The following is a 26,785-nucleotide window of genomic DNA, read 5'->3' on the forward strand; positions in this document are numbered from 1 at the left end:
TAACATCGCGTATAGATTTAAGTATCAGGAAGTTGTTTCTGAAAGTATTTGTATGGAGTGTAGCCATGTACGGAAGTGAAGCATGGACGATAAATAGTTTGGACAAGAAGAGAATAGAAGCTTTCGAAATGTGGTGCTACACAAGAATGCTGAAGATTGGATGGGTAGATCACATAACTAATGAGTCGGTATTGAATAGAATTGGGGAGAAGAGGAGTTTGTGGCACAACTTGACAAGAAAACGGGATCGGTTGGTAGAACATGTTCTGAAGCATCAGGGGATCACAAATTTAGCATTGGAGGGCAGTGTGGAGGGTAAAAATCGTAGAGGGAGACCAAGAGATGAATACACTAAGCAAATTGGTTGCAGTTAAGTACTGGGAGATGAAGAAGCTTGCTCAGGATAGAGTAGCATGGAGAGCTGCATCAAACCAGTCTCAGGACTGAAGACCACAACAAAAACGACATAGTGCATTATGGCCATCACAAATGCATTCTTACTTTATAAGGAGACACAAAATATTGGTGAAAGAAAATAAATGAATCCTCTCCTAGTTGCATGTAGAGTTGGGAAATCATTTTTCAATGTAATATAATGAACACCAAGAAACAGTTTCATCTCCAGGTCTTGGCCTGAGCAGATTTAGTGGCAATGTTCTGCCAAAAAGATATCATCAAAAGTGGGAAAAAACCACACTTGACATTTGTTTGTCAAGTGCACACCAATGCCAGTAATGACCAGAAAAGAAAAGTGTGTCTAAAAGAAATATCTTTGTAAAGTCCAAATTGTGACATTGGTCCTTATACTATCAGTCATTGTGCAAGTAATAATTTAGCCAGCAGTGTAATAGTTGTCAGCACAGACAATAATTCACCTCTTTATTTTCATTTTCCTGTTTCATAGGTATTTCTCAAAGGGTATGAGTTCCAAATTGAACATAAGCTGAAAAATGTGAATTATTTATGCTGATGAGGTTAAACATGAGTTAATAGCAGTGACAAATCTCACATGCTCAAACACACAACAAGATGGCTCTATGGAGCTGAAATTGCAGTGCTGTCATAGTCTGATGTTTATGGTCACATTCTACATTAAAATCAGCCAGGAAAGTCCTTTTCATGGGCAGTATGAATCTTAGTATCTATTCTCAGTTAGTGCAAAGTGAAAGACTTGCAGTATATATATATATATATATATATATATATATATATATATATATATATATATATATATATATATATATATATATATAAAAAACAAAGATGATGTGACTTACCAAACGAAAGCGCTGGCAGGTCGATAGACACACAAACAAACACACAAAATTCAAGCTTTCGCAACAAACCGTTGCCTCATCAGGAAAGAGTGAAGGAGAGGGAAAGACGAAAGGATGTGGGTTTTAAGGGAGAGGGTAAGGAGTCATTCCAATCTCGGGAGCGGAAACACATACCTTAGGGGGAAAAATGGACGGGTATACACTCGCACACACACACATATCCATCCACACATATACAGACACAAGCAGACATATTTAAAGACAAAGAGTTTGGGCAGAGATGTCAGTCGAGGCGGAAGTGCAAAGGCAAAGATGTTGTTGAATGACAGGTGAGGTATCAGTGGCGGCAACTTGAAATTAGCGGAGATTTGAGTCCTGGTGGGTAACGAGAAGAGAGGCTATAGTAAAGAGCAAGTTCCCATCTCCGGAGTTCGGATAGGTTGGTGTTGTTGGGAAGTATCCAGATAACCCGGACGGTGTAACACTGTGCCAAGATGTGCTGGCCGTGCACCAAGGCATGTTTAGCCACAGGGTGATCCTCATTACCAACAAACACTGTCTGCCTGTGTCCATTCATGCGAATGGACAGTTTGTTGCTGGTCATTCCCACATAGAATGCATCACAGTGTAGGCAGCTCAGTTGGTAAATCACGTGGGTGCTTTCACACGTGGCTCTGTCTTTGATCGTGTACACCTTCCGGGTTACAGGACTGGAGTAGGTGGTGGTGGGAGGCTGCATGGGACAGGTTTTACACCGGGGGCGGTTACAAGGGTAGGAGCCAGAGGGTAGGGAAGGTGGTTTGGGGATTTCATAGGGATGAACTAACAGGTTACGAAGGTTAGGTGGACGACAGAAAGACACTCTTGGTGGAGTGGGGAGGATTTCGTGAAGGATGGATCTCATTTCAGGGCAGGATTTGAGGAAGTCGTATCCCTGCTGGAGAGCCACATTCAGAGTCTGGTCCAGTCCCGGAAAGTATCCTGTCACAAGTGGGGCACTTTTATGGTTCTTCTGTGCGAGGTTCTGGGTTTGAGAGGATGAGGAAGTGGTTCTGGTTATTTGCTTCTGTACCAGGTCGGGAGGGTAGTTACGGGATGCGAAAGCTGTTGTCAGGTTGTTGGTGTAATGGTTCAGGGATTCCGGACTGGAGCAGATACGTTTGCCACGAAGACCTAGGCTGTAGGAAAGGGACCGTTTGATGTGGAATGGGTGGCAGCTGTCATAATGGAGGTACTGTTGCTTGTTGGTGGGTTTAATGTGGACGCAAACATGCCTTCGCCCTAGCCAGATTATGCTCCCATATTCTATTTTCTCAGGCTTGTCTAACATTTGGCATTACCCCCAAAGGCCTCACACTTAAAGTTCCCATCTCTGGCTGCAACCCTTCTTTCCATCAGTCCCTATAACAGTTCCAAACTAAACAATCCATTGCCCTCACCCATAGGAGATGACGGGTGTGTTCATTGGCTAAGTTGATGTGTAGGTGAAGGATTAGGTGGGTGAGGGCAATGGATTGTTCAGTTAAACCCACCAACAAGCAACAGTACCTCCATTATGACAGCTGCCACCCATTCCACATCAAACGGTCCCTTCCCTACATCCTAGGTCTTCGTGGCAAACGAATCTGCTCCAGCCCGGAATCCCAGAACCATTACAACAACAACCAGACAACAGCTTTCGCATCCCGTAACTACCGTCCCGACCTGGTACAGAAGCAAATAACCAGAGCCACTTCCTCATCCCCTCAAACCCAGAACCGCCCACAGAAGAACCACAAAAGTGCCCCACTTGTTACAGGATACTTTCCGGGACTGGACCAGACTCTGAATGTGGCTCTCCAGCAGGGATACGACTTCCTCAAATCCTGCCCTGAAATGAGATCCATCCTTCATGAAATCCTCCCCACTCCACCAAGAGTGTCTTTCCGCCGTCCACCTAACCTTCGTAACCTGTTAGTTCATCCCTATGAAATCCCCAAACCACCTTCCCTACCCTCTGGCTCCTATCCTTGTAACCGCCCCCGGTGTAAAACCTGTCCCATGCACCCTCCCACCACCACCTACTCCAGTCCTGTAACCCGAAAGGTGTACACGATCAAAGGCAGAGCCACGTGTGAAAGCACCCACGTGATTTACCAACTGACCTGCCTAAACTGTGATACATTCTATGTGGGAATGACCAGCAACAAACTGTCCATTCGCATGAATGGACACAGGCAGACAGTGTTTGTTGGTAATGAGGATCACCCTGTGGCTACACATGCCTTGGTGCACGGCCAGCACATCTTGGCACAGTGTTACACCGTCCAGGTTATCTGGATACTTCCCAACAACACCAACCTATCCGAACTCCGGAGATGGGAACTTGCTCTTCAATATATCCTCTCTTCCCGTTATCCACCAGGCCTCAATCTCCGCTAATTTCAAGTTGCCGCCAGTCATACCTCACCTGTCATTCAGCATCTTTGCCTCTGCATTTCCGCCTCGACTGACATCTCTGCCCAAACTCTTTGTCTTTAAATATGTCTGCTTGTGTCTGTATATGTGTGGATGGATATGTGTGTGTGTGTGTGTGTGTGAGTGTATACCCATCCTTTTTTCCCCCTAAGGTAAGTCTTTCCGCTCCCGGGATTGGAATGACTCCTTACCCTCTCCCTTAAAACCCACATCCTTTCGTCTTTCCCTCTCCTTCCCTCTTTCCTGATGAGGCAACAGTTTGTTGCGAAAGCTTGAATTTTGTGTGTATGTTTATGTTTGTTTGTGTTTCTATCGACCTGCTAGCGCTTTCATTTGGTAAGTCACATCATCTTTGTTTTTAGATATATTTTTCCCACGTGGAATGCTTTCCTTCCACGCGTTAAAGGGTAGAGAAATTCGGGAAAATTTCGAAAAAACACAACCACCTAACCTTTATGCACATCGTTGTCTACCAACCCAAGTTCACCACACGATCAACACAACCAACACTTTTTCGCCTTTTTTCACACCAGATCTCCAGTTGCTTTCTAGTTCACCTTTATCTCTCCCCATATATATATTTTTTTCATTTTCATTTCAGCTTCATGTTACACTTTCCACCTTCTAATACCATGTCACCCTCACAACACCCCCACAACGACCCCATTAAGTTTTATTTACATTCCCTCCGCAAACATGCCTTCGCCCTAGCCAGATTACGCTCCCATATTTTATTTTCTCAGGCTTGTCTGACATTTGGCATTACCCCCAAAGGCATCACACTTAAAGTTCCCATCTCTGGCTGCAACCCTTCTTTCCATCAGTCCCTATACCAGTTCCAAACTGAACAATCAATTGCCCTCACCCTCCTAATCCTTCACCTACACATCAACTCAGGCAATGAACACACCCGTCAACGCATATCCTTAATAAAAGTCCTGAATCTTTCTTCTCCCGCATCCACGCCGGCTGTTCAAAGCATCCTCCTACAGGCCAACCGCAAATTAGAACAGCATGCCACCCTCCACCCCAAAAAATTATCCAATCTCCTGGTTTCCCACCTCCGGAAAGGCAACTCACTCACCCTTCACAAGCTTTCCAACAAACCTCAACCTCCTCTCATTGCACACAAACCTAGTCTCTCCCATCTACTCAATCTCCCACTTCCAGCTCCACTCCCTCCAAAACCTCAAAATTCCAATCAACACAATCTGGAACCACAACACCCTAATTCAGTAGTTAACCTTTCCTCCAAACCTCTCTCCCAATCCGAAACCTCTGTCCTATCCAAAGGCCTCACCTTCAGCCCCACTCCCAGATTCAACCAAACAGCCCTCGTCAAAGATTTACTGTCCTGCACTCGTACTCTCTGCTGGAAATATCACTTTGCCACGAAGAAAAATGATCCTAATCCTACTCCTAATGATCCAACTCCCCAAGACACTATCCAAATTGAACCCTGCCTGGAACAGTTCCGTCCTCCGTCACAGCGGGAGCCACCTCCTCTTCCTCAAAATCACCCTCTCCAAACCTTCCAGGAATTTCTGACTTCCAGCCTTGCCTCTCAATCCTTCTTAAAAAACCTTAATCCTACTCCCAACATCACCACTGCTGAAGCCCAGGCTATCCGTGATCTGAAGGCTGACCGATCCATCATCATTCTTCCAGCGGACAAGGGTTCCACGACCGTGGTACTTGATCGTCGGGAGTATGTGGCTGAGGGACTGCGTCAGCTTTCAGACAACACCACATACAAAGTTTGCCAAGGTAATCCCATTCCTGATGTCCATGCGGAGCTTCAAGGAATCCTCAGAACCTTAGGCCCCCTACAAAACCTTTCACCTGACTCCATCAACCTCCTAACCCCACCGACACCCCGCACCCCTACCTTCTACCTTCTTCCTAAAATTCACAAACCCAATCATCCCGGCCGCCCCATTGTAGCTGGTTACCAGGCCCCCACAGTACGTATATCCACCTACGTAGATCAACACCTTCAACCCATTACATGCAGTCTCCCATCCTTCATCAAAGACACCAACCAATTTCTCGATTGCCTGGAATCCTTACTCAATCTGTTACCCCCGGAAACCATCCTTGTAACCATTGATGCCACTTCCTTACACACAAATATCCCGCACGTCCAGGGCCTCGCTGCGACGGAGCATTTCCTTTCACGCCGATCACCTGCCATCCTACCTAAAACCTCTTTCCTCATTACCTTAGCCAGCTTCATCCTGACCCACAACTTCTTCACTTTTGAAGACCAGACATACCAACAATTAAAGGGAACAGCCATGGGTACCAGGATGGCCCCCTCGTACGCCAACCTATTCATGGGACGCTTAGAGGAAGCCTTCTTGGTTACCCAGGCCTGCCAACCCAAAGTTTGGTACAGATTTATTGATGACATCTTCATGATCTGGACTCACAGTGAAGAAGAACTCCAGAATTTCCTCTCCAACCTCAACTCCTTTGGTTTCATCAGATTCACCTGGTCCTACTCCAAATCCCATGCCACTTTCCTTGACGTTGACCTCCACCTGTCCAGTGGCCAGCTTCACATGTCCGTCCACATCAAACCCACCAACAAGCAACAGTACCTCCATTATGACAGCTGCCACCCATTCCACATCAAACGGTCCCTTCCCTACAGCCTAGGTCTTCGTGGCAAATGAATCTGCTCCAGTCCGGAATCCCTGAACCATTACACCAACAACGTGACAACAGCTTTCGCATCCCGCAACTACCCTCCCGACCTGGTATAGAAGCAAATAACCAGAGCCACTTCCTCATCCTCTCAAACCCAGAAACTCCCACAGGAGAACCACAAAAGTGCCCCACTTGTGACAGGATACTTTCCAGGACTGGATCAGACTCTGAATGTGGCTCTCCAGCAGGGATACGACTTCCTCAAATCCTGCCCTGAAATGAGATCCATCCTTCATGAAATCCTCCCCACTCCACCAAGAGTGTCTTTCTGCCATCCACCTAACCTTTGTAACCTCTTAGTTCATCCCTATGAAATCCCCAAACCTTCTTCCCTACCCTCTGGCTCCTACCCTTGTAACCGCCACCGGTGTAAAACCTGTCCCATGCACCCTCCCACCACCACCTACTCCAGTCCTGTAACCCGGAAGGTGTACACGATCAAAGACAGAGCCACGTATGAAAGCACCCACATGATTTACCAACTGACCTGCCTAAACTGTGACGCATTCTATGTGGGAATGACCAGCAACAAACTGTCCATTCGCATGAATGGACACAGGCAGACAGTGTTTGTTGGTAATGAGGACCACCCTGTGGCTAAACATGCCTTGGTGCACGGCCAGCACATCTTGGCACAGTGTTACACCGTCCGGGTTATCTGGATACTTCCCACTAACACCAACCTATCTGAACTCCGGAGATGGGAACTTGCTCTTCAATATATCCTCTCTTCCCGTTATCCACCAGGCCTCAATCTCCGCTAATTTGAAGTTGCCGCCACTCATACCTCACCTGTCATTCAACAACATCTTTGCCTCTGCACGTCTGCCTCAACTGCCATTTCTGCCCATACTCTTTGCCTTTTAATATGTCTGCTTGTGTCTGTATATGTGTGGATGGATATGTGTGTGTGTGTGTGTGCGAGTGTATACCCGTCCTTTTTTCCCCCTAAGGTAAGTGTTTCCACTCCCGGGATTGGAATGACTCCTTACCCTCTCCCTTAAAACCCACATCCTTTCGTCTTTCCCTCTCCTTCCCTGTTTCCTGACGAAGAAACCGTTGGTTGCGAAAGCTAGAATTTTGTGTGTATGTATGTGTCTGTTTGTGTTTCTATCGACCTGCCAGCGCTTTCGTATGGTAAGTCACATCATCTTTGTTTTTAAAGTGTTGAAATGTGTTTAACTGCCTTGTATAAAGTAGTAAACATGGATATTTTGTACTATCAGTGATGTACAAATGTTAATTTAACCACCAGAGTGATAATTACATTATACTTTGAAATGCAGTCCTCTTATAGGTAGAACTATGTTGGTCAGTGAACTTGGAAACCCCTCCAAGACAGATCATTTGTTACCCAGTGCACTAGACATCTGTTGGGAAGGAACCGGGAAAGGTAATGACATAGCAAAGCAGAAGCAGAAATGCTTAACTCCATTTTCAAATGTTTCTTTACTAAGGAAAATCTGGGAGTATTGCTGAGATGTAATTCTTGTTTCACTGAAAATATGAGTGAAATATATTTTAGTGTCAGTGGCACTGAGAAAGAGCTGAAATCGTTAAAACTGAACAAAGCTCCGGTGCTCAATGGAATCCCTATCAGATTACATACTACAATTGTGGCTGAGTTAACCCCTCTTTAATTATAATGTACCACATGTTCCTCAAGCAAAAAACACATGTTAGGGACTTTAGGTATATGGTCATGTAGAAAAGCCTAATTAGCCAGAGAGGTAGGAGGGTTGTATGTGGTGACCATGATAAGTATAACCCTCCTACCTCTCTGGCTAATTAGGCTTTTCTATATGGCCATGTACCTAAAGTCCCTAACAGGTGGGGAAAAGGCACCTACTCTGAAGAATAATGCAAAACTGAGAGAAGTACATGAAGTTATAACCGAATCGTCACTGCTCAGTATTTTAGCAATGATGATTAGAAACAAAGTTCAGTTAACTTTATATATTTTTAATTGTGTAAACTAGTTTTTTAATTAGCTGTATTTAGTGGAAAATTTGGAAGAAAGGTTTTCAAAGTATGTTATTAATGAAATATTCAACGGTCACCAGTTCCTCACTGGAACAAGAATAATTAAACTGGGAACGAGAATAATTAAACTGAAACTGAACTTTATACTCATAAGCAATCTTACGTAAGATTAGTTCTTGGAAACATGATGTAGGAACAGTACCTAACACACACTTTCAAGTACTTCACACTACACATGTCACAGTAGTCCAATAATAATCAAATAGCAAACAAAGATCAATTAAAGTAAGATTGTTTACTGCCTGTAAACAGAAACTATTTGTTACATTATTCATTGTAATTCTGACTGTCGTAATTGTAGCAAGCAGAGATTTTGTTTAAATTTAGCAGTTACTTTGATATTTCTTTGTAATAAAAGTTAAAAATTATGCCACAACCTATAAATTAGAATTGTGCTTTGACAATGAAATTCAGTGTCCAAGTTACATAAAGTTTTACTGCCAATTTTTTATTATGAAAGTCACTCTATTTTTAGCAAATGAATTAATACTGGCTTTTGCATCATTCTATTTCTGACATTATTCATACTACAACCAAAGATTTCATTATTATGTTATTGTCAAAAGTTGGGAAAATTATGTTTTGATAATCTAATAAATTAATGTTCACTTCATTTTCAGTTCATTTTCTGATTACCTCGGTTCATACAAAGGGATAGGATGGATACTACTTATATAATGACTTAGGAGGTGTAGGCCCTCAGTTAAGGGAAAGTTTAGGGGCAGCATACCAGGCCACCAGTATCTTCAAGCCAAATGCAGGGCTAAGTCATGTGACAAGAGGATCTAGGGTCTTTATGTAAGGACTTTACAAAAGAGGACAATGTAGTGATAGTGGGTGGGGCATATGACACAGGTGGTGACCTGGACAAGATAGCTTCCCTGACTCATAGCACCAACATACACTTTGTCGAGCTGTTCTGGCATCATAATCAACCACACGTTGATGGAGCTGTGAGGTGAGACGAATCAATATGGGGTTAAGGATGGCTCTGAGGACTGCCAACTTTGCTCACGTTTCTCTGGTGCTCGTCGGGACTATCAACAGATAGGGTTTCGCTATGCATGGCCTAGATGAGCCTAGTGGGCAATTATCAGTTTATGCCCACACCTAATACTGAGTCTTGCCCAAACATTCTCACATGCAGCTTCAGTTTCTATCTCAGTGAATTTGAGTTTCTTGTCTACTGCAGCAACTACACCAGCTCCATTTTCCATTTGCCTATGCTTTTGATATACACTTAAATTTTCCCCAAGAATCTCACTGCTATCAGTTATAGGCTTCAACCAGCTTTTGCACCTAGTATTATGTGAGCTTCACTGCTTTTCAGGAGTGCTTCAAACTCTGGCACTTTGTTACAAATGCTTTGGCAGTTAACCATTATGATTTTAATACTGTCGCTTGTGGGAGGTATTCCTTTCGATCTTACATGGATACTTCTGGGTTTCCTACAACTATCCCGTTATCTGGATTGGATGGAAAGTCAGCTTCAAAGTCTTTGGTTCAGTCCTTCCAGTTGACTCAGAACCAAAGGGCCATAATAAATTCTGGTAACAATGCTGAAAATTGTGAGCTTCATTGATACTCCATGCACAAGGGTGGTCTTTTCAACCTTCTCTGCCAGTCATTGGAATTATCCAAGTATGACCTCGAAGCCCAGACGAAAGGCATCACTTCTTCCTACATGCACCACAATCTGCAGTTGGTTGCACCCTGTTCCCTCAATGGTTGCTGGAATAGCCTCTTCAACATGTTGACTGAAGCCCTCTGGCACACACTGAGTCTATCTGGTGTCCTTTCCTGCTCCTCACTACTGTTTCCCTAAGGGGTATTATCACTTGCAGTACAATAGAACTGCTGACAATTAATAGATCCCTACCCTTTTTTGTTTGCCTCCTCTTGACACTGGACAAAACAGGTGAAGTGAGTGCCACAAACAAACTTTCAGCTTCAGTGAAAGATTGCATCTCAAAGTTTTTAGATAAAGGGGTCAGTACAACAACCTAAGTCATCTCTGGTCCCCGTCCACCCTGTACTGGATACCTAGATATACCACTGACATGCCACTCACAGTCTAGTGGACAAGTAATGACAGATCCTGCATTTTCTGCAGAGGAGACGGGCTCCACAGGAGCAGACAGTACTTGGTGTACCTTTGGTACCAGTACTACAGGTACATGACTCTCGGGAGCTCTTCCAACAAAACAACTTGCAGCAGCTGCCAATCATTTGACAGTAGTCAGGGTGATTTCTGGCTGCTGCCAAATCTCAACCAACTCATTCCATTTTCGAGAACAGCATTCAGTGTGCAGCTCCATTTTAGCTGGTGTGGTGTATTACAGGACAGTGAACAAATAACTTTAAATTAAGCCCACTGATTATCTTTCAATTTCTTGAGCTAGAAGCTGCTAATTTCCAATAACAACTGAAGCAAATACACGAAATGATATTTCTATGAAGGCAACAGAAAAGCCCTTGGTAAAAATTACTAATTTCATAAAACATTTTGAGGTTAATTACAGTTATTAGCAAACTCAAAAATAGAGTGAATTTACAATAAATATATTTAGTATGTACTTCTCTTTAAGGGAAAACTAGATGCAATACCATATGGTAGTTGGAATGTTTGCTTGAGTAAATAAATCACAAATTCCGATTTACTAAATATTAGATTATGCACAGGACAATGATAGCTTCAGAAAATTCTCAAAATTGCACATTTATTTGTGTTGATGTCCAATGAAATTCAAGGGGAACCCATTCTTTGGAAGTAAGTGTTAACCACAAATGCTGGTTCGCTATCAAATAAGTTATGTATTCCAAACACTTTTACCAGTAACTTTTGAAAATATAGTTTTGTAAGCATCAAAAAATTCTCATAAATGACTATTTCTCCTGTAATTATGCCATGAAATTAGAGAATGCTGTTTTCAATGAAGGTAGGCCTACTGTTCTCAAAAATTGTAAAACAACACAAATAAGTTTAAGTCTATGAGTGACAATAACAGTTTGAGTTTACTGCAGCACTTGTGAATGTTTGAAATTTCACAATATATCACAATACAAACAGATATGGATACAATCAATTAAAGACTATGTGGAAGCAATGCAAACAGGTTACTATGAGACTCTAGAATTTAAAATTGGCACACAGATCTTGTACGAGCGGTCTCACACAAAAGAAAATTCTGAAGTCGTCTTTTATATATAAATAAATCTGTGAATTGCACAAATTTTTCACTTAGCTGTTTCTGAGCCAATTAGGTAACTATTAGCATGAAAACTATAAAAGCAGCTTCTCTCTATAAATATGTAATGTGATATGAATATACTGTTTTTATTCTGTCTTGAGTTTTTCAATGTACAACTTGACTTTCCTACCAAATCACCAAACAATTTTTGTTAACTTACATAAACAGAAGAATTGTCACATTTCACTGAGCTGACAATGCCTGTAGTCTCTCGGCTGGGTCTGTCCTTGAAACTGATGTTCCTTTAAATTAATGTTAACTAGCACAAGATGCTATGATTCCATATGTTTGCCACAATTTCTGTCCAGTACTTGTCTCAAGCCCCCCCATGAACTATGGACCTTGCCGTTGGTGGGGAGGCTTGCGTGCCTCAGTGATACAGATGGCCGTACCGTAGGTGCAACCACAACGGAGGGGTATCTGTTGAGAGGCCAGACAAACATGTGGTTCCTGAAGAGGGGCAGCAGCCTTTTCAGTAGTTGCAGGGGCAACAGTCTGGATGACTGACTGATCTGGCCTTGTAACATTAACCAAAACGGCCGTGCTGTGCTGGTACTGTGAACGGCTGAAAGCAAGGGGAAACTAGAGCCGTAATTTTTCCCGAGGACATGCAGCTTTACTGTATGATTAAATGATGATGGCGTCCTCTTGGGTAAAATATTCCAGAGGTAAAATAGTCCCCCATTCGGATCTCCGGGCGGAGACTACTCAAGAGGACGTCGTTATCAGGAGAAAGAAAACTGGTGTTCTACGGATCGGAGCGTGGAATGTCAGATCCCTTAATCGGGCAGGTAGGTTAGAAAATTTAAAAAGGGAAATGGATAGGTTAAAGTTAGATATGGTGGGAATTAGTGAAGTTCGGTGGCAGGAGGAACAAGACTTTTGGTCAGGTGATTACAGGGTTATAAATACAAAATCAAATAGGGGTAATGCAGGAGTAGGTTTAATAATGAATAAAAAAATAGGAGTGCGGGTTAGCTACTACAAACAGCATAGTGAACGCATTATTGTGGCCAAGATAGACACAAAGCCCATGCCTACTACAGTAGTACAAGTTTATATGCCAACTAGCTCTGCAGATGATGAAGAAATAGATGAAATGTATGACGAGATAAAATAAATTATTCAGGTAGTGAAGGGAGACGAAAATTTAATAGTCATGGGTGACTTGAATTCGTCAGTAGGAAAAGGGAGAGAAGGAAACATAGTAGGTGAATATGGATTGGGGGGAAGGAATGAAAGAGGAAGCCGCCTTGTAGAATTTTGCACAGAGCATAACTTAATCATAGCTAACACCTGGTTCAAGAATCATAAAAGAAGGTTGTATACCTGGAAGAATCCTGGAGATACTAAAAGGTATCAGATAGATTATATAATGGTAAGACAGAGATTTAGGAACCAGGTTTTAAATTGTAAGACATTTCCAGGGGCAGATGTGGATTCTGACCACAATCTATTGGTTATGAACTGCAGATTGAAACTGAAGAAACTGCAAAAAGGTGGGAATTTAAGGAGATGGGACCTGGATAAACTGACTAAACCAGAGGTTGTACTGAGTTTCAGGGAGAGCAAAAGGGAACAATTGACAGGAATGGGGGAAGGAAATACAGTAGAAGAAGAATGGGTAGCTCTGAGGGATGAAGTTGTGAATACAGTAGAAGAAGAATGGGTAGCTCTGAGGGATGAAGTTGTGAAGGCAGCAGAGGATCAAGTAGGTAAAAAGACGAGGGCTAATAGAAATCCTTGGGTAACAAAAGAAATATTGAATTTAATTGATGAAAGGAGAAAATATAAAAATGCAGTAAATGAAGCAGGCAAAAAGGAATACAAACGTCTCAAAAATGAGATCGACAGAAAGTGCAAAATGGCTAAGCAGGGATGGCTAGAGGACAAATGTAAGGATGTAGAGGCTTGTCTCACTAGGGGTACGATAGATACTGCCTACAGGAAAATTAGAGAGACCTTTGGAGAGAAGAGAACCACTTGTATGAATATCAAGAGCTCAGATGGCAACCCAGTTCTAAGCAAAGAAGGGAAGGCAGAAAGGTGGAAGGAGTATATAGAGGGTTTATACAAGGGCGATGTACTTGAGGACAATATTATGGAAATGGAAGAGCATGTAGATGAAGACGAAATGGGAGATAAGATACTGCGTGAAGAGTTTGACAGAGCACTGAAACACCTGAGTCGAAACAAGGCCCCGGGAGTAGACAACATTCCATTAGAACTACTGATGGCCTTGGGAGAGCCAGTCCTGACAAAACTCTACCATCTGGTGAGCAAGATGTATGAGACAGGCAAAATACCCTCAGACTTCAAGAAGAATATAATAATTCCAATCCCAAAGAAAGCAGGTGTTGACAGATGTGAAAATTACCGAACTATCAGATTAATAAGTCACAGCTGCAAAATACTAACGCGAATTCTTTACAGACGAATGGAAAAACTGGTAGAAGCCGACCTCGGGGAAGATCAGTTTGGATTCTGTAGAAATGTTGGAACATGTGAGGCAATACTAACCTTACGACTTATCTTAGAAGAAAGATTAAGAAAAGGCAAACCTACGTTTCTAGCATTTGTAGACTTAGAGAAAGCTTTTGACAATGTTAACTGGAATACTCTCTTTCAAATTCTGAAGGTGGCAGGGGTAAAATACAGGGAGCGAAAGGCTATTTACAATTTGTACAGAAACCAGATGGCAGTTATAAGAGTCGAGGGGCATGAAAGGGAAGCAGTGGTTGGGAAAGGAGTGAGACAGGGTTGTAGCCTTTCCCCGATGTTATTCAATCTGTATATTGAGCAAGCAGTAAAGGAAACAAAAGAAAAATTCGGAGTAGGTATTAAAATTCATGGAGAAGATGTAAAAACTTTGAGGTTCGCCGATGACCTTGTAATTCTGTCAGAGACAGCAAAGGACTTGGGAGAGCAGTTGAACGGAATGGACAGTGTCTTGAAAGGAGGATATAAGATGAACATCAACAAAAGCAAAATGAGGATAATGGAATGTAGTCAAATTAAATCGGGTGATGCTGAGGGAATTAGATTAGGAAATGAGACACTTAAAGTGGTAATGGAGTTTTGCTATTTGGGGAGTAAAGTAACAGATGATGGTCGAAGTAGAGAGGATATGAAGTGTAGACTGGCAATGGCATGGAAAGCGTTTCTCAAGAAGAGGATTTGTTAACATCGAGTATAGATTTCAGTGTCAGGAAGTCGTTTCTGAAAGTATTTGTATGGAGTGTAGCCATGTATGGAAGTGAAACATGGACGATAAATAGTTTGGACAAGAAGAGAATAGAAGCTTTTGAAATGTGGTGCTACAGAAGAATGCTGAAGATTAGATGGGTAGATCACATAACTAATGAGGAGGTATTGAATAGGATTGGGGAGAAGAGAAGTTTGTGGCACAACTTGACTAGAAGAAGGGATCGGTTGGTAGGACATGTTTTGAGGCGTCAAGGGATCACAAATTTAGCATTAGAGGGCAGCGTGGAGGGTAAAAATCGTAGAGGGAGACCAAGAGATGAATACACTAAGCAGATTCAGAAGGATGTAGGTTGCAGTAAGTACTGGGAGATGAAGAAGCTTGCACAGGATAGAGTAGCATGGAGAGCTGCATCAAACCAGTATCAGGACTGAAGACCACAACAACAACTTGTCTCAAGTGAACAGTTACTTTTACTTACCACCCTCATTTCCAGAAATTATTTTATATCGAACTGCTCCATTAACTCCCTCATCAGGGTCCTCTGCATGGCACTTCACAATTGGTGGTGGTGGCTGGAGTGGTAGGTTATCCACTATCAGTGCTGGGTAATTTCTCTGACTGAATACTGGTGGGTTATCATTTTCATCAAGTAGTTTAATGTAGACCTGAAATTAATTATTAGCAAAAACAAGATTTTTACCAAGTTTTTTTTATGTGCACCCCAAACTGATTAAAGACAATGGTAAAAAACCAAACATGTTACATGTAAAATAAACATATACAAAATGTAGCAAAGGAGAACTCAAGTGAAATATCCATCTCTTGTTATAATTTTAACAACAATACAAAGTTAAATTGTATTATAAGATTAACACCAGTATTCTCGCATGTTGAAGTATAAGATGCTGGATCAACTAGTGTGTGGACTTGACTTTAACATGTAGAAACTTTGTGATGTTGTATTGTTGCTTTACTTCAGGCAAGCAAAGAAGACTTGGCAAATTATAACACCCTGTTTAATTTACATATTGTTCCTAATTCAGAATGAGATTGATGTCATTTGACTACTAACTTAGAGCTGGAATAAAATTAGTCACTCAGGGTTCACATAAAAGAGCCTGTATATAAAAATTGTTTCAGCTTGCACAATGCAGCAACTTTCCCATTAGTTCCAAATATTCAAATCGCCATATTTTGAACACCAACAAATAATCAGAGTTACCAACAGGTGCAACATCAATAGTGTATTTACCATCTCTGGGATACCATATGTTCGGTTGCATAGGAAAATGTTTCCCGGTGAGAAATAAACAGCGAGGCTGACAAATAGTATTATTTTTCAGATTTAGGAAGACATTTGCAGGAAAACTTGAATTATGTGATGGAAGTAATCACACTGGCCTGTAGAAGTCTTCAAAAATTGTATGTAATCAGATTATACTCACAAATAATTATTTAATTTGATTTTCCCATAATTATATGAAACCAGTCTCACAACTTTACAAATATGCACTCAATTCAGTTTTAAAGCTAGACAATCCTAATTCTTACAAAATTGAATCTTTTTAGTATTACCAGAATTAACAGTAAAAAATTCATTATCTAACTTCTAATATGGTTTTCTGAAGACTGTGAGATGTACAAAGGCTGGAATTTAACTGAATGAGGTTTGTGTTAGTTGTTAACTATAACTGGCAGCTGCATGATGTAGCATAGGTTCTATAGACCAAATGCGGATTACAATGATTCCATTAATGTTGGTCTCAGGTTCTAAGAAATGTTATGAAATTTTGGTTGTCCTTAAACTCCTCCAGAACACAATTGTCATTTGAGGCATGGGATCCAATCCATTTCAAATCACTCAAAATAAATAAAATTTTTTGCCTGTCATTTTTTATCTTCCTGATTTTTTTATCATTGGTTTCCTGTAGGCAGATGGTCACAAAACACTGTTTGAAATTTTTTTAAAAGCCATAGTTTTTTCTGGCAGCTAATTTTAAAATGGCTGTTGCACAAATTTTCATGGAAAAATGGGGTTTGAGGAAAGTTTAATTGCCAAGTTATTTTAAAAGATATCAGCATGAAATGAAGTTCAGGCATACATTTTTTAAAAAAAATTTTATCATACAAGAGTGTCAGCCAAACTCTTTCTGTAAAGTCTCAGAAAACATAAATCAATCATTAATTATTAAAGCTAGAAATTTTTATGAAGGAATAGAGACTCACAATAATATGTTGTTTCTGTGTTGAGAGCTTACATAAATACCTGGGGTATAAGTTTTAGTCCTGAGATGCACTCCTGTTTTTTCTAGAGCTTTTCAGAAATGGCTGGAAACCTTTCAGTGTCAATTTCCACAGGTCAATATCTAAAACGTAGCCTCTTGCCAAGATCATGGTCAAAGAAAAAGATAACTGAGAAATTTGGTTCATATGAATACATGGTGAAGTTAACTAGGCAGCCAGTAAAGGATCAAGGTATCTTACCACATTTTTCAAAAAGGGAAGGTGTCAAAAAATACATGAAGTTGTTATTAATTGTGTTAAAGATTTTTGTGAGGATGATGAAAATAGTCATTTATGACCTGGTAAAAAGGTGTGTGTTTCAACTGTATTTAACAGTGTTAATTTGCAGAAGCAGGAAAGGTTAATTCTTCTCTCACTGAATGAGCTAGATAGACTCTACAAACAGAAATACCCAGGGCACAACACTGTCCACTCTGTGTTTAGTGTTCTAGGATCAAACTGGCGTCTTCTTCCAGATTCATCAGCAACTCACAGTGTATGTGTCTGCAAGCATCATCAAAAGACAAAGCTTATGATAGGAGGAGGAAAGCTTAATGCAAACTTTAATGACATGATGGCTTCCAGAGTACGTGACATTAATACTGAAAAATGTATGGTTGACCTTTGTGCAGAATGTCCTGGACCAGATACTCTGCTTGATGCCTTAAAAAAGGAACATGACATCTTGCCTGATGAAATAATTTTAAAACAATGGGTACAAACCAATAGAGGTCATTACAGAGGTAATACCCAGTGCTGTATTTTTATATTCAGTTGTTGATAACCTGGTACTTTTCAATTCCCATAACTTTATCTCAAAAGCTCAAGCCCATTATTTCAAGAAAATGAAAGAAAACCTGAAAGAAACCTACTGTTTGGTGATCGGTGATTTTGCGGAAAACTATATTTTTAACATTACAGGATGAACTGGACTAATACAAAAGCGACACTGCATCCATTTGGCATTTACTTTAAAAGAGAAAACAAAGTATGTTGCAAATCTATATGTGTAATAGTGGACACTTCGTTCACCATACCATGACAGTGTACACATTTCAGCAGCACCTCATTAGGGAAATTATGGATATCATATATAATGTTGAAATGGATGTAATGTCAAAATGGTCATTAAATATAGCAATGGTGCAAGCAGCCAGTACAAAAAATATGAGAAACTTCATTCATGTTTGACAACACAAAAGTGATTTTGGTTTACTAGTAGTGTGCTTCATCACATGGAGAGAATTCTTCCAATGGGATAGGTGGAACAACAAAACAAGACATTACAAAAACTTCCCTTCAAAGACTTTACACAGAATGGATCCTGACTCCAAAAATATGCTCAAATATTGTCGACAGCATATTACTCAAGTTAAATATATATTTGTTTCTTTACCTGAAATTGAACAAATCAAAACAAAACTGACTGAGAGATTTGAATGTTGTTTACCAGTTAAAGGAAAAAGAAGCTATCACAGATATTTCCCCATTAGTGGTAATCAAATAAGGTGTATTGTTACTTCCAAAGGCACAAACTTTGATAATTATCAAACTTCAATACTTTCTACAAACATATCATCTTTCACAAATAATGGCTTTGTTGTTTGTATGGAGAAGTGGTGGCTTGGAATAATTGAAGACAAAAGTGAAGGTAACAGTGATGTTTTGGTGCATTTCTTTCACCCTTCTGGATCAAAATCTTTCTTTCAACTTTCCAAAAAATATACCGGTTTGATGCCTGCAAAGAAAATAGTACAAAAAGTGACTCCACTGGAACTCATAATAGTATCTAGTAGAACACACAATATAACTGATAAACTATGCAATAAAATATCATGTTTTTATAATTCTCTAATGAAAATTCCACCTGGCAAGTAGTTACAACTAAAGCTTCAATCTAAACATATAGAGAAACATCATTGTGTGTATACTGTATGCAAGTGTAGTACAACAAATGTATTGGTAAGTTAAGTTTAAGAATTAGAACTCCTACTTATTGTTATCAATGCCTGTTGTTATTTGAAACTAGGAATATTTGATCATTTATTGTATGCAATGATTAAAACATCATTCAACCAATTTCAAGCCTTTGTTTGCTAATTTGGCTTTGAATAAGTGTGTAGAAAGGTTGCGTTATTACTGAAATTCACTGTCCTATTAGTCTCAATGTAGGTGAGTCTCAGTCAATTTTTTTGTGAGATATTCCTATGAGTATATAGAACATTCTGTAAATTTTTCACTTTTTTTTATGCAGCCTCTATTTAGATATTGACCTGTGAAAAGTGACATTGAAAGGTTTTCGGTCATATCTGAAAAGCGCATCTGAGGACTAAAACTTATACCTCAGGTGCTTATGTTAGTACTCAACACAGAAATAACATATTATTAGTGAGTCTCGCTTCCTTCATAAAAATTTATGGCTTTAAAAAGTAACTATTGATAAATGTTTTCTGAGTCTTTACAGAGAGAGTTTGACTGACAGTCTTGTATGATAATTTTTTTTTTTTTTTAAGTATGCCTGAACTTAATTTCATGCTGAACACACTGGCTTTTTAATTATTCTGATATATTTTAAAATAACTTGGCAATTAAACTTTCCTCAAACCATGTTTTCCATTAAAATTTGTCCAACCACCATTTTAAAAATGGCTGCCAGAAAAAAACTATGACGTATAAAAGTTTTTCAAACAGTGTTTTGTGGCTGTCTGCCTACAATAAAAAAATCAGGAAAATCAAAAATGTTGAGCAACATTTCCTGGGTGATTTCAAATGTATTGACCAGATAGCAAATTGGATAGCTCAATTTACCACAGTTCACACCTTAAATAAATAATTTTTTTGTGATTTATTTTGATATAAATATGCCACCATTTACTTTTTTGGATTTTTGACATGGTTTATTGTACTATTAATTAGTTTTTGATCTACTGCAGGCTCATCATCAGATGGGGGAGTTAGAGGATCATTATATCATGGACCAAGTATAGCTAGACACTGTTGAGTTGGTGCTGGTAAAAATGATGGAAATTTAGTTGTCAGTAACAAAATGTTTATGGAATGGTAAAGTTATGTTTTGGGTACTTATAGTGCACTACATAATGATATTCATAGCAAATCTGTTCCCAAATGTACAGTCTCAGGCAATACACACAAATAAACACAATGTTTATCAGCACTCAGTTTGACACTATTCACAAAGGGTAATCACGGGATGTAATTACAAAGAACATGAATATGATAGACATCACACTTTGCTGCATTGTGATCTTTTGTTTGAGATGAATTGTATTACAGAAAAAATATTTACAAGTACAGGTAATAAATTTAACTGAATTGTGCTAGCTGCAGCAGAGTTCTTATATTGGCAGTGTATGTGTAATATGGATTATACAAAAGATAAATACAGTGATATACTTGCTATGTACTTAAAGAGTGTCTGAGTTAGAGAATGTCATAGTTGTTCTGCATCCAAGAGAATATAATTTATGCAGGACAATGAGTATGTCTCACTATTCTCTTTTTTGGCGTTTTGATGTCAGGATATCTTACATATTATGGAAGAAATGGTTCTACATTGATTTAGCTTGTATGTTAAGGATTTTTTTATGCAATTCTAAGTTGTGAGTGTAAATCTGTAAGTGTTCAAGGAGATCCCTCTGCAACCCTTTGTCAGCAACAAACAGCAAAGAAGATTGTCACTGATATTACTAAAAGAGTGTTCACGAGGAGCAATATGTGATGCAAGGCTGGAGTTATTTATATTTTTTAGTCATAAGGAGCAATATGTGATGAAAAGATGGAGTTATTTATAATTTTTAGTTTTACTGAATCCATACATTCTTGTAGAAGTTTGTAGTTTCTCCCTATTTGTCCCATATAGAAGCAATTACAGGAACATGTGCCAGACTATTGATGCCAATCTTCAGCAGATTAATTACTGTGAACATTTTATTTTGTAGTTTCTTTTTTGTTAGGAAGGTCATTTTTATGTTATATGGTTGGAAAGGATTTGCAAAGTTATAAGATACGTTGGCAAAGAACAGAAGACTGGTTAATTTTAGGATTTCTTTTTTAGCTTGTAATAGTGGTGGAGGTTGCTTAAATTTCCTTTGGAGTTTTTCAACTAGGGTGTTTATACCCAAATAAATAACAAATTTAAATCACAGCTGCAGTTCATCATCCATAGTGGACATACTGAATCTTTTTTTTTTTTTTCCCCCTTATCCATGCCATGTATATACAAAATTTCCCACTTCTTAGTCATGCAGCATTTCATTAAAGTTAATTATTCACGGTATAGTTTACCTATTGCTGATGACAATAGTATATTTAGTTCACAAAGAAACATTTTATTGTGCGTGCGTTTACTCAGCCCTGAGGTTCTGAATGATCAACTTATTGTGAGGGTGAGAAAAGAAACAAGGCATCAAAGTCAAAGACAGAACATTGATAAGCACTGCACCTGCTTGAATATTATAAGGAACATATCTAAAAGTAAAAATAGATTAAAGGGAGAAGAAAAACGGAAAGTGGAAATACTACTGTACTTACTGAACAGAGATAAAAGGGAAAAAGAGAGAGAGTGAATGAAAAATTAAAAAAATTGTGGTAGGTTGGTTCCCATTTCCACAGTTAAGGGGAAATAAGGTCTCTTGAGTCATACTGTACATCATGCTTAGCAACTGGCCAATGGATATCAGCAAGATGGACATTTTGTCCATTCACACATTAAGCCAGTTTAGTAGTGGTCATTATTAGATAAAAAGTGATGCAGTGAATACATGCCAACTCTACAACAAAGCAAACTGCTAGAAGTGGAGCCATAGTGTGTGGATGCATGGTGCATGTTTTATGGTGGGAATGACTGGTCTGGTAGAAACCTTTCAAGAGGGATAATGGCCTGGGAATGTCATAGGATCTGTGAGTGATACGAGGTGATATTACTTTCTTAAATTGTCATCTTGTCTCTCTCTTTTTTCTTTCTTCCTCTTCTTTGATTGCATTATCTTTCCACTTTACATTTCTTTTCTTCTTTTAATTTTTCTTTACTTTTCACTCTTTCGCTAATGTCATCTCTTAACTAAAGTTGGCTCAGTGCTTACCACATACTCAGGGCCATTTTTTAGAACATTTTCCCACACAACTGACATATCATTTGAGTCCCAACTCTCTACCCATCTTTCATACATTACTTGCAGTTCTTTGCACTGTCGGTAATATCTTAAGGAAAAAAGCATGGAACTGATTATTTTCACTATTAATTATGATACATCCTGTGTACAAATTTTGCACTAGCCTATGATGCCTGTCTCAGCCTGGTACTCCAAGTGGCTACTTTTGTTGCTTGAGCCTTAAACCATCCTAGTATATACTGTCTTTGACATCCTGCTCTTTCTCTGACACAGTTTCATTGATATTTGCTTTCTTTTGTTCTCACAGCAGGTAGGTTCTCCACAACTTAGAGTCTGAGTGATATGTCCTGCCTCCAACAAATCTCTCTTTCTCCATAAAGAAGGAATATGAGGATTGCCCAGGAAGTAATGCACTGCATTTTTTCCTTCAACATTTCTTTACTGAACATTACGCACATGAAAGAATGGTGTTTTCTCTACACACCCTATTTTTCCAAGTAATGTCCATCCCATTCTGCGTCATTCCTCCAGCACAAAACAAGGGCATGTATGCCCTGTCAGAACCAGTCCTTGTCCTCATGGTGGAGCCATGCTTCACTGTGTGAATCATTGACTCATCATCCTCAAAATGTCTTCCATGAATGACACGAATGGCCAAGTCATAATGCATCTGTCTTCGTGAATGGTCATGTCAGCTCGCTGCAACATGTCAGGTATGACAGTTGAGGATGTTCCCCCAAACTGCTGCAAATTGTGGAGCTCTGCTGAACTACCTTCTGATGACCTCACCCTCCGTGCCCAGTGACTAACTGTGCTTGTGTTGACAGCAGATGCTCCATAGGCTTTGCACAAGCATTTGTGAATATTCTCCAGTTTCTTTCTCTGCAGTGAGAAATTCAATGACAGTACATTGCTTGTAACATACATCACCTTCAGATGCCATTTTGAAACTGTCCTGCATCTATGCTATCTGACACAAGAGACAGAAACTTGGTGCGCTCACTCAGGAGACTTCAAACAATCCATACGTAACATTTCCCATTCATAGCATTGTTTGCGACTGAGAAAAAAAAATGCAGTGCATTACTTTCAAGGCAACCCTCCTATACTGCTGTGAAGTCTAGGATTATTATTCTCTATTATATGTGTTTATATTGGCAATATTAAGAATTCTGTATCTTGATACTGGTAATTCTTTCTGTCTTTTTATAATTTTACCAATTTTTTCAACACTTTTTTTACATCCAATATTACAGAAATCTGCCAGAACAATGGCGCATGGTGCTCCACAGTACTTCCACAGTCACTGATAATGATGCTATTAGTCCAATCACAACACACTTTCACCATAGCAACATGAAATGCTATACAAATTTCTTCATTCAAGAAATTCTGCTAATGTTTGTCTAAAACTGGTCATTATCCATTTCAATGTGTGTGACTTACTGAATGGGTTAAGCATCACTGTTATCAAACGTCTGAGATTATCACAATATTTTAACGTTAAATATTTATCCTCTTAAATATTTATTTCTTTTTTCATTTCTTTTTTTTTCATTGTTGTTTACTGGTTCAACCAAGTACAAGAGCTAAACTCATTCACAGATGAAACTGACGATAACTGAACTACTGACTCTAATACAGAATAAAATTGTGCAGTGAATAGTTAAGGAGACAAATGCGTTATGTCAAATCAACACATTTAAAGAGGAATCAGAAATGTATATTTAAAATGACAGTTAGTATGCAGCACATAACAATTTAAATCAAGCAGAGCACAAGTTCATATAAAGTTTTATTGTAAATGAAAGTATAGTATCATCTAAGATGGATAGTGTCAATTATTTTAATTTTGATGTCCTTAACATACCATTCATTGTAAGCAAATATAGACCCATTGTTTCCTGTTAGATAAAAAATGTTAAAAGTGTGACTACCAGTGCACCACTTCAGTCTGTGTGTAGTACACTGAGGTGTCACGTCATGGGATAGCGATACGCACATATACATATGGCAGTAGTATTATGTATACAATGTATAAAAGGGCAGTGGATTTACGGTGCTGTCATTTGTACTCAGGTGACTCATATGAAATGGTTTCCAACATGATTACGGGCACATGACAGGAATTAATAGATTTGAACATGGAATGGTAGTTGGAGCTAGATGCATGGGACATTCCATTTTGGAAATTGTTAGGGAATTCCATATTCTGAGGTCTTTACTTAACGACTGTGAGCAGCGGTGTTTGCATAGAGTTGTCAGTGCTAACAAACAAGCAATGCTGTGTGAAATAACTGCAGAAATCAGTGTGGGATGATGAACATATCCATTAGGACAGTGCAGCAAAATTTGGCACTAATGAGCTATGGCTGCAGATCACCAACACCAGTGCCTTTGCTAACGCACGACATCACCTGCGGCTCCTCTTCTGGGTTCGTGACCATATCAATTGGACCCTAGATGACTGGAAAATTGTGTCCAGGTCAGATAAGTCACAACTTCAGTTGGTAAGAGCCAATGGTAGGGTTCAAGCGTGGTGCAGAACCCATGAAGCCATGGACCCAAGTTGTGAACAAGGCACTATCCATAATGGTGTGAGCTGTATTTACATGGAATGGACTGGGTCCTCTGGTTCACCTGAACCGATCATTGACTGAAAATGGTTATGTTTGACTACTTGCAGACCATTTTCAGCCACTCATGGACTTCACGTCCCCTAACAGTGACGGGAATTTTTATGGATGACAATGGGCTATGTCACCATGCCACAATTGTTCACAACTGGCTTGAAGAACATTCTAGACAATTTGAAGGAATGATATGGCCAACCAGGTCATCTCACATGAATCCCATCAAACATTTGTGGGACATAATTAAGAGGTCAGTTCATGCACAAAATCATGCACTGACAACACTTTGACAATTACAGATGCCTATGGTGTCAGCTTGGCTCAGTATTTCTGCAAGACTTCCAATGTCTCATTGAGTCCATGCCACGCTGACCTGCTGCACTACACTAGATAAAAGGAGGTTCGACATGACATTATGAGTATCCCATAACTTCTGTCTCCTTAGTATATGTGCAACACAATGCTTTTGTGAAGTGAGGTTGTGAATTGTGTATTTGTCTACTACTTATTGTATATACTTTATGCATGCATGGACTTATCCCTGTATTTTAAGAGCATCAACGTTTCTCCTACATCTTGAAAAATGTGTGTTATGTGCATTGTGTACACAATGTTGTACATAAAAGTGTGTTAAAAACTTTGTTTAAACATTTTTATTGCTGATTGTACAACATATTAAGCACTGCCCCCCAAAGTAGTCCCCTCCACTGGTAATAAACAATACCCAACATTTCTTCATGTTTGGAAATCCTCTGGGGTGCACTTTCTGGGATAGCATACAGGTCTCTTGTTGCATCATCTTGAATCCATGGTTTGGAAAAAATTTACTTTCAACTTGGTTTTACATCAGAGAAACAAAAAAAGTATGGTGGGGCTAGGTCCATAGAATAGGGTGGGTGGAGCACAATGAGAGTCTGATCTTTTGCCAGATAGCTATGTACAAGAAGTAATTCATGAATCAGCATGTTCTCATGATGCAACATTCAAGTCCGGCTTTTCCACAATTCAGGTCTCTTACTGCACACAACATCCCTAAAATGTGCTACCAGTTCTTGATGCATGCCTGACTAAGCTATCAAAATGTGTCTGTAGACGTTTTGTCATGTTTGCAGCAAAACTTCACACACACACACACACACACACACACACACACACACACACACACACACACACATACACATACACACACATTGTTCTTCGAGCTCTTTCACTCTCACTTTGTCACTAATTCAAGGAACAGCTTTAGCACATACTCAATTCAGTGGCTGTAGCTAAGCACTAGTGGTCGCAATGAAATGAAGATAATGACAGTTTGTTGTCGAAACCTGTTTCTAGGCATGCTTAGTAGCCACAGCACTCTCCTTATGCTGGTTGATGCCCTATTTCAGAATTTCAGTCTTTTTTAAAACACAACTCATACTTTGGAAAATCCGGGATGAAATGTAACAATACCAGAGAAGGAAAGTTGCTACTCACCATATACCAGAGATGCTGAGTCACGACAGGCACAATAAAAAGATTTACACAGTCGTAGCTTTCGGGCATTAAGGCATTTGTCAGCAATAGACACACATACACATATGCACACACACACTCACACAAATGCAATTTGCACACATGTCTGCAGTCTCAGAGAGCTGAAACTACACTGTGAGCAGCAGCACCAGTGCATGATGGGAGTGGCGACTGGGTGGGGATATGGAGGAGGCTGGGGCAGAGTGGGGAGGGGGAGGGATAGTATGGCGGGAGTGGCGGACAGTGAAGTGTTGCAATTTGGACGGAGGGCAGG

General features: G+C 39.8%; 1 protein-coding gene across 2 annotated transcripts in view; it reads right to left on the minus strand.

Moving 5' to 3' along the window:
* Nucleotides 1-26,785, minus strand: part of LOC124716128 (cadherin-87A) — a 725,215-nt gene that overhangs the window by 68,314 nt on the left and 630,116 nt on the right. For both annotated transcript variants that reach the window (XM_047243147.1, XM_047243148.1), the window contains one exon: nt 15,427-15,613. In XM_047243147.1, coding sequence (XP_047099103.1) covers nt 15,427-15,613 — 187 coding nt within the window. The remainder of the gene's footprint in view (nt 1-15,426; nt 15,614-26,785) is intronic.

This window comes from Schistocerca piceifrons, chromosome 1 (genome assembly GCF_021461385.2).
Source record: "Schistocerca piceifrons isolate TAMUIC-IGC-003096 chromosome 1, iqSchPice1.1, whole genome shotgun sequence".
Classification (NCBI taxonomy): Eukaryota; Metazoa; Arthropoda; class Insecta; order Orthoptera; family Acrididae; genus Schistocerca; species Schistocerca piceifrons.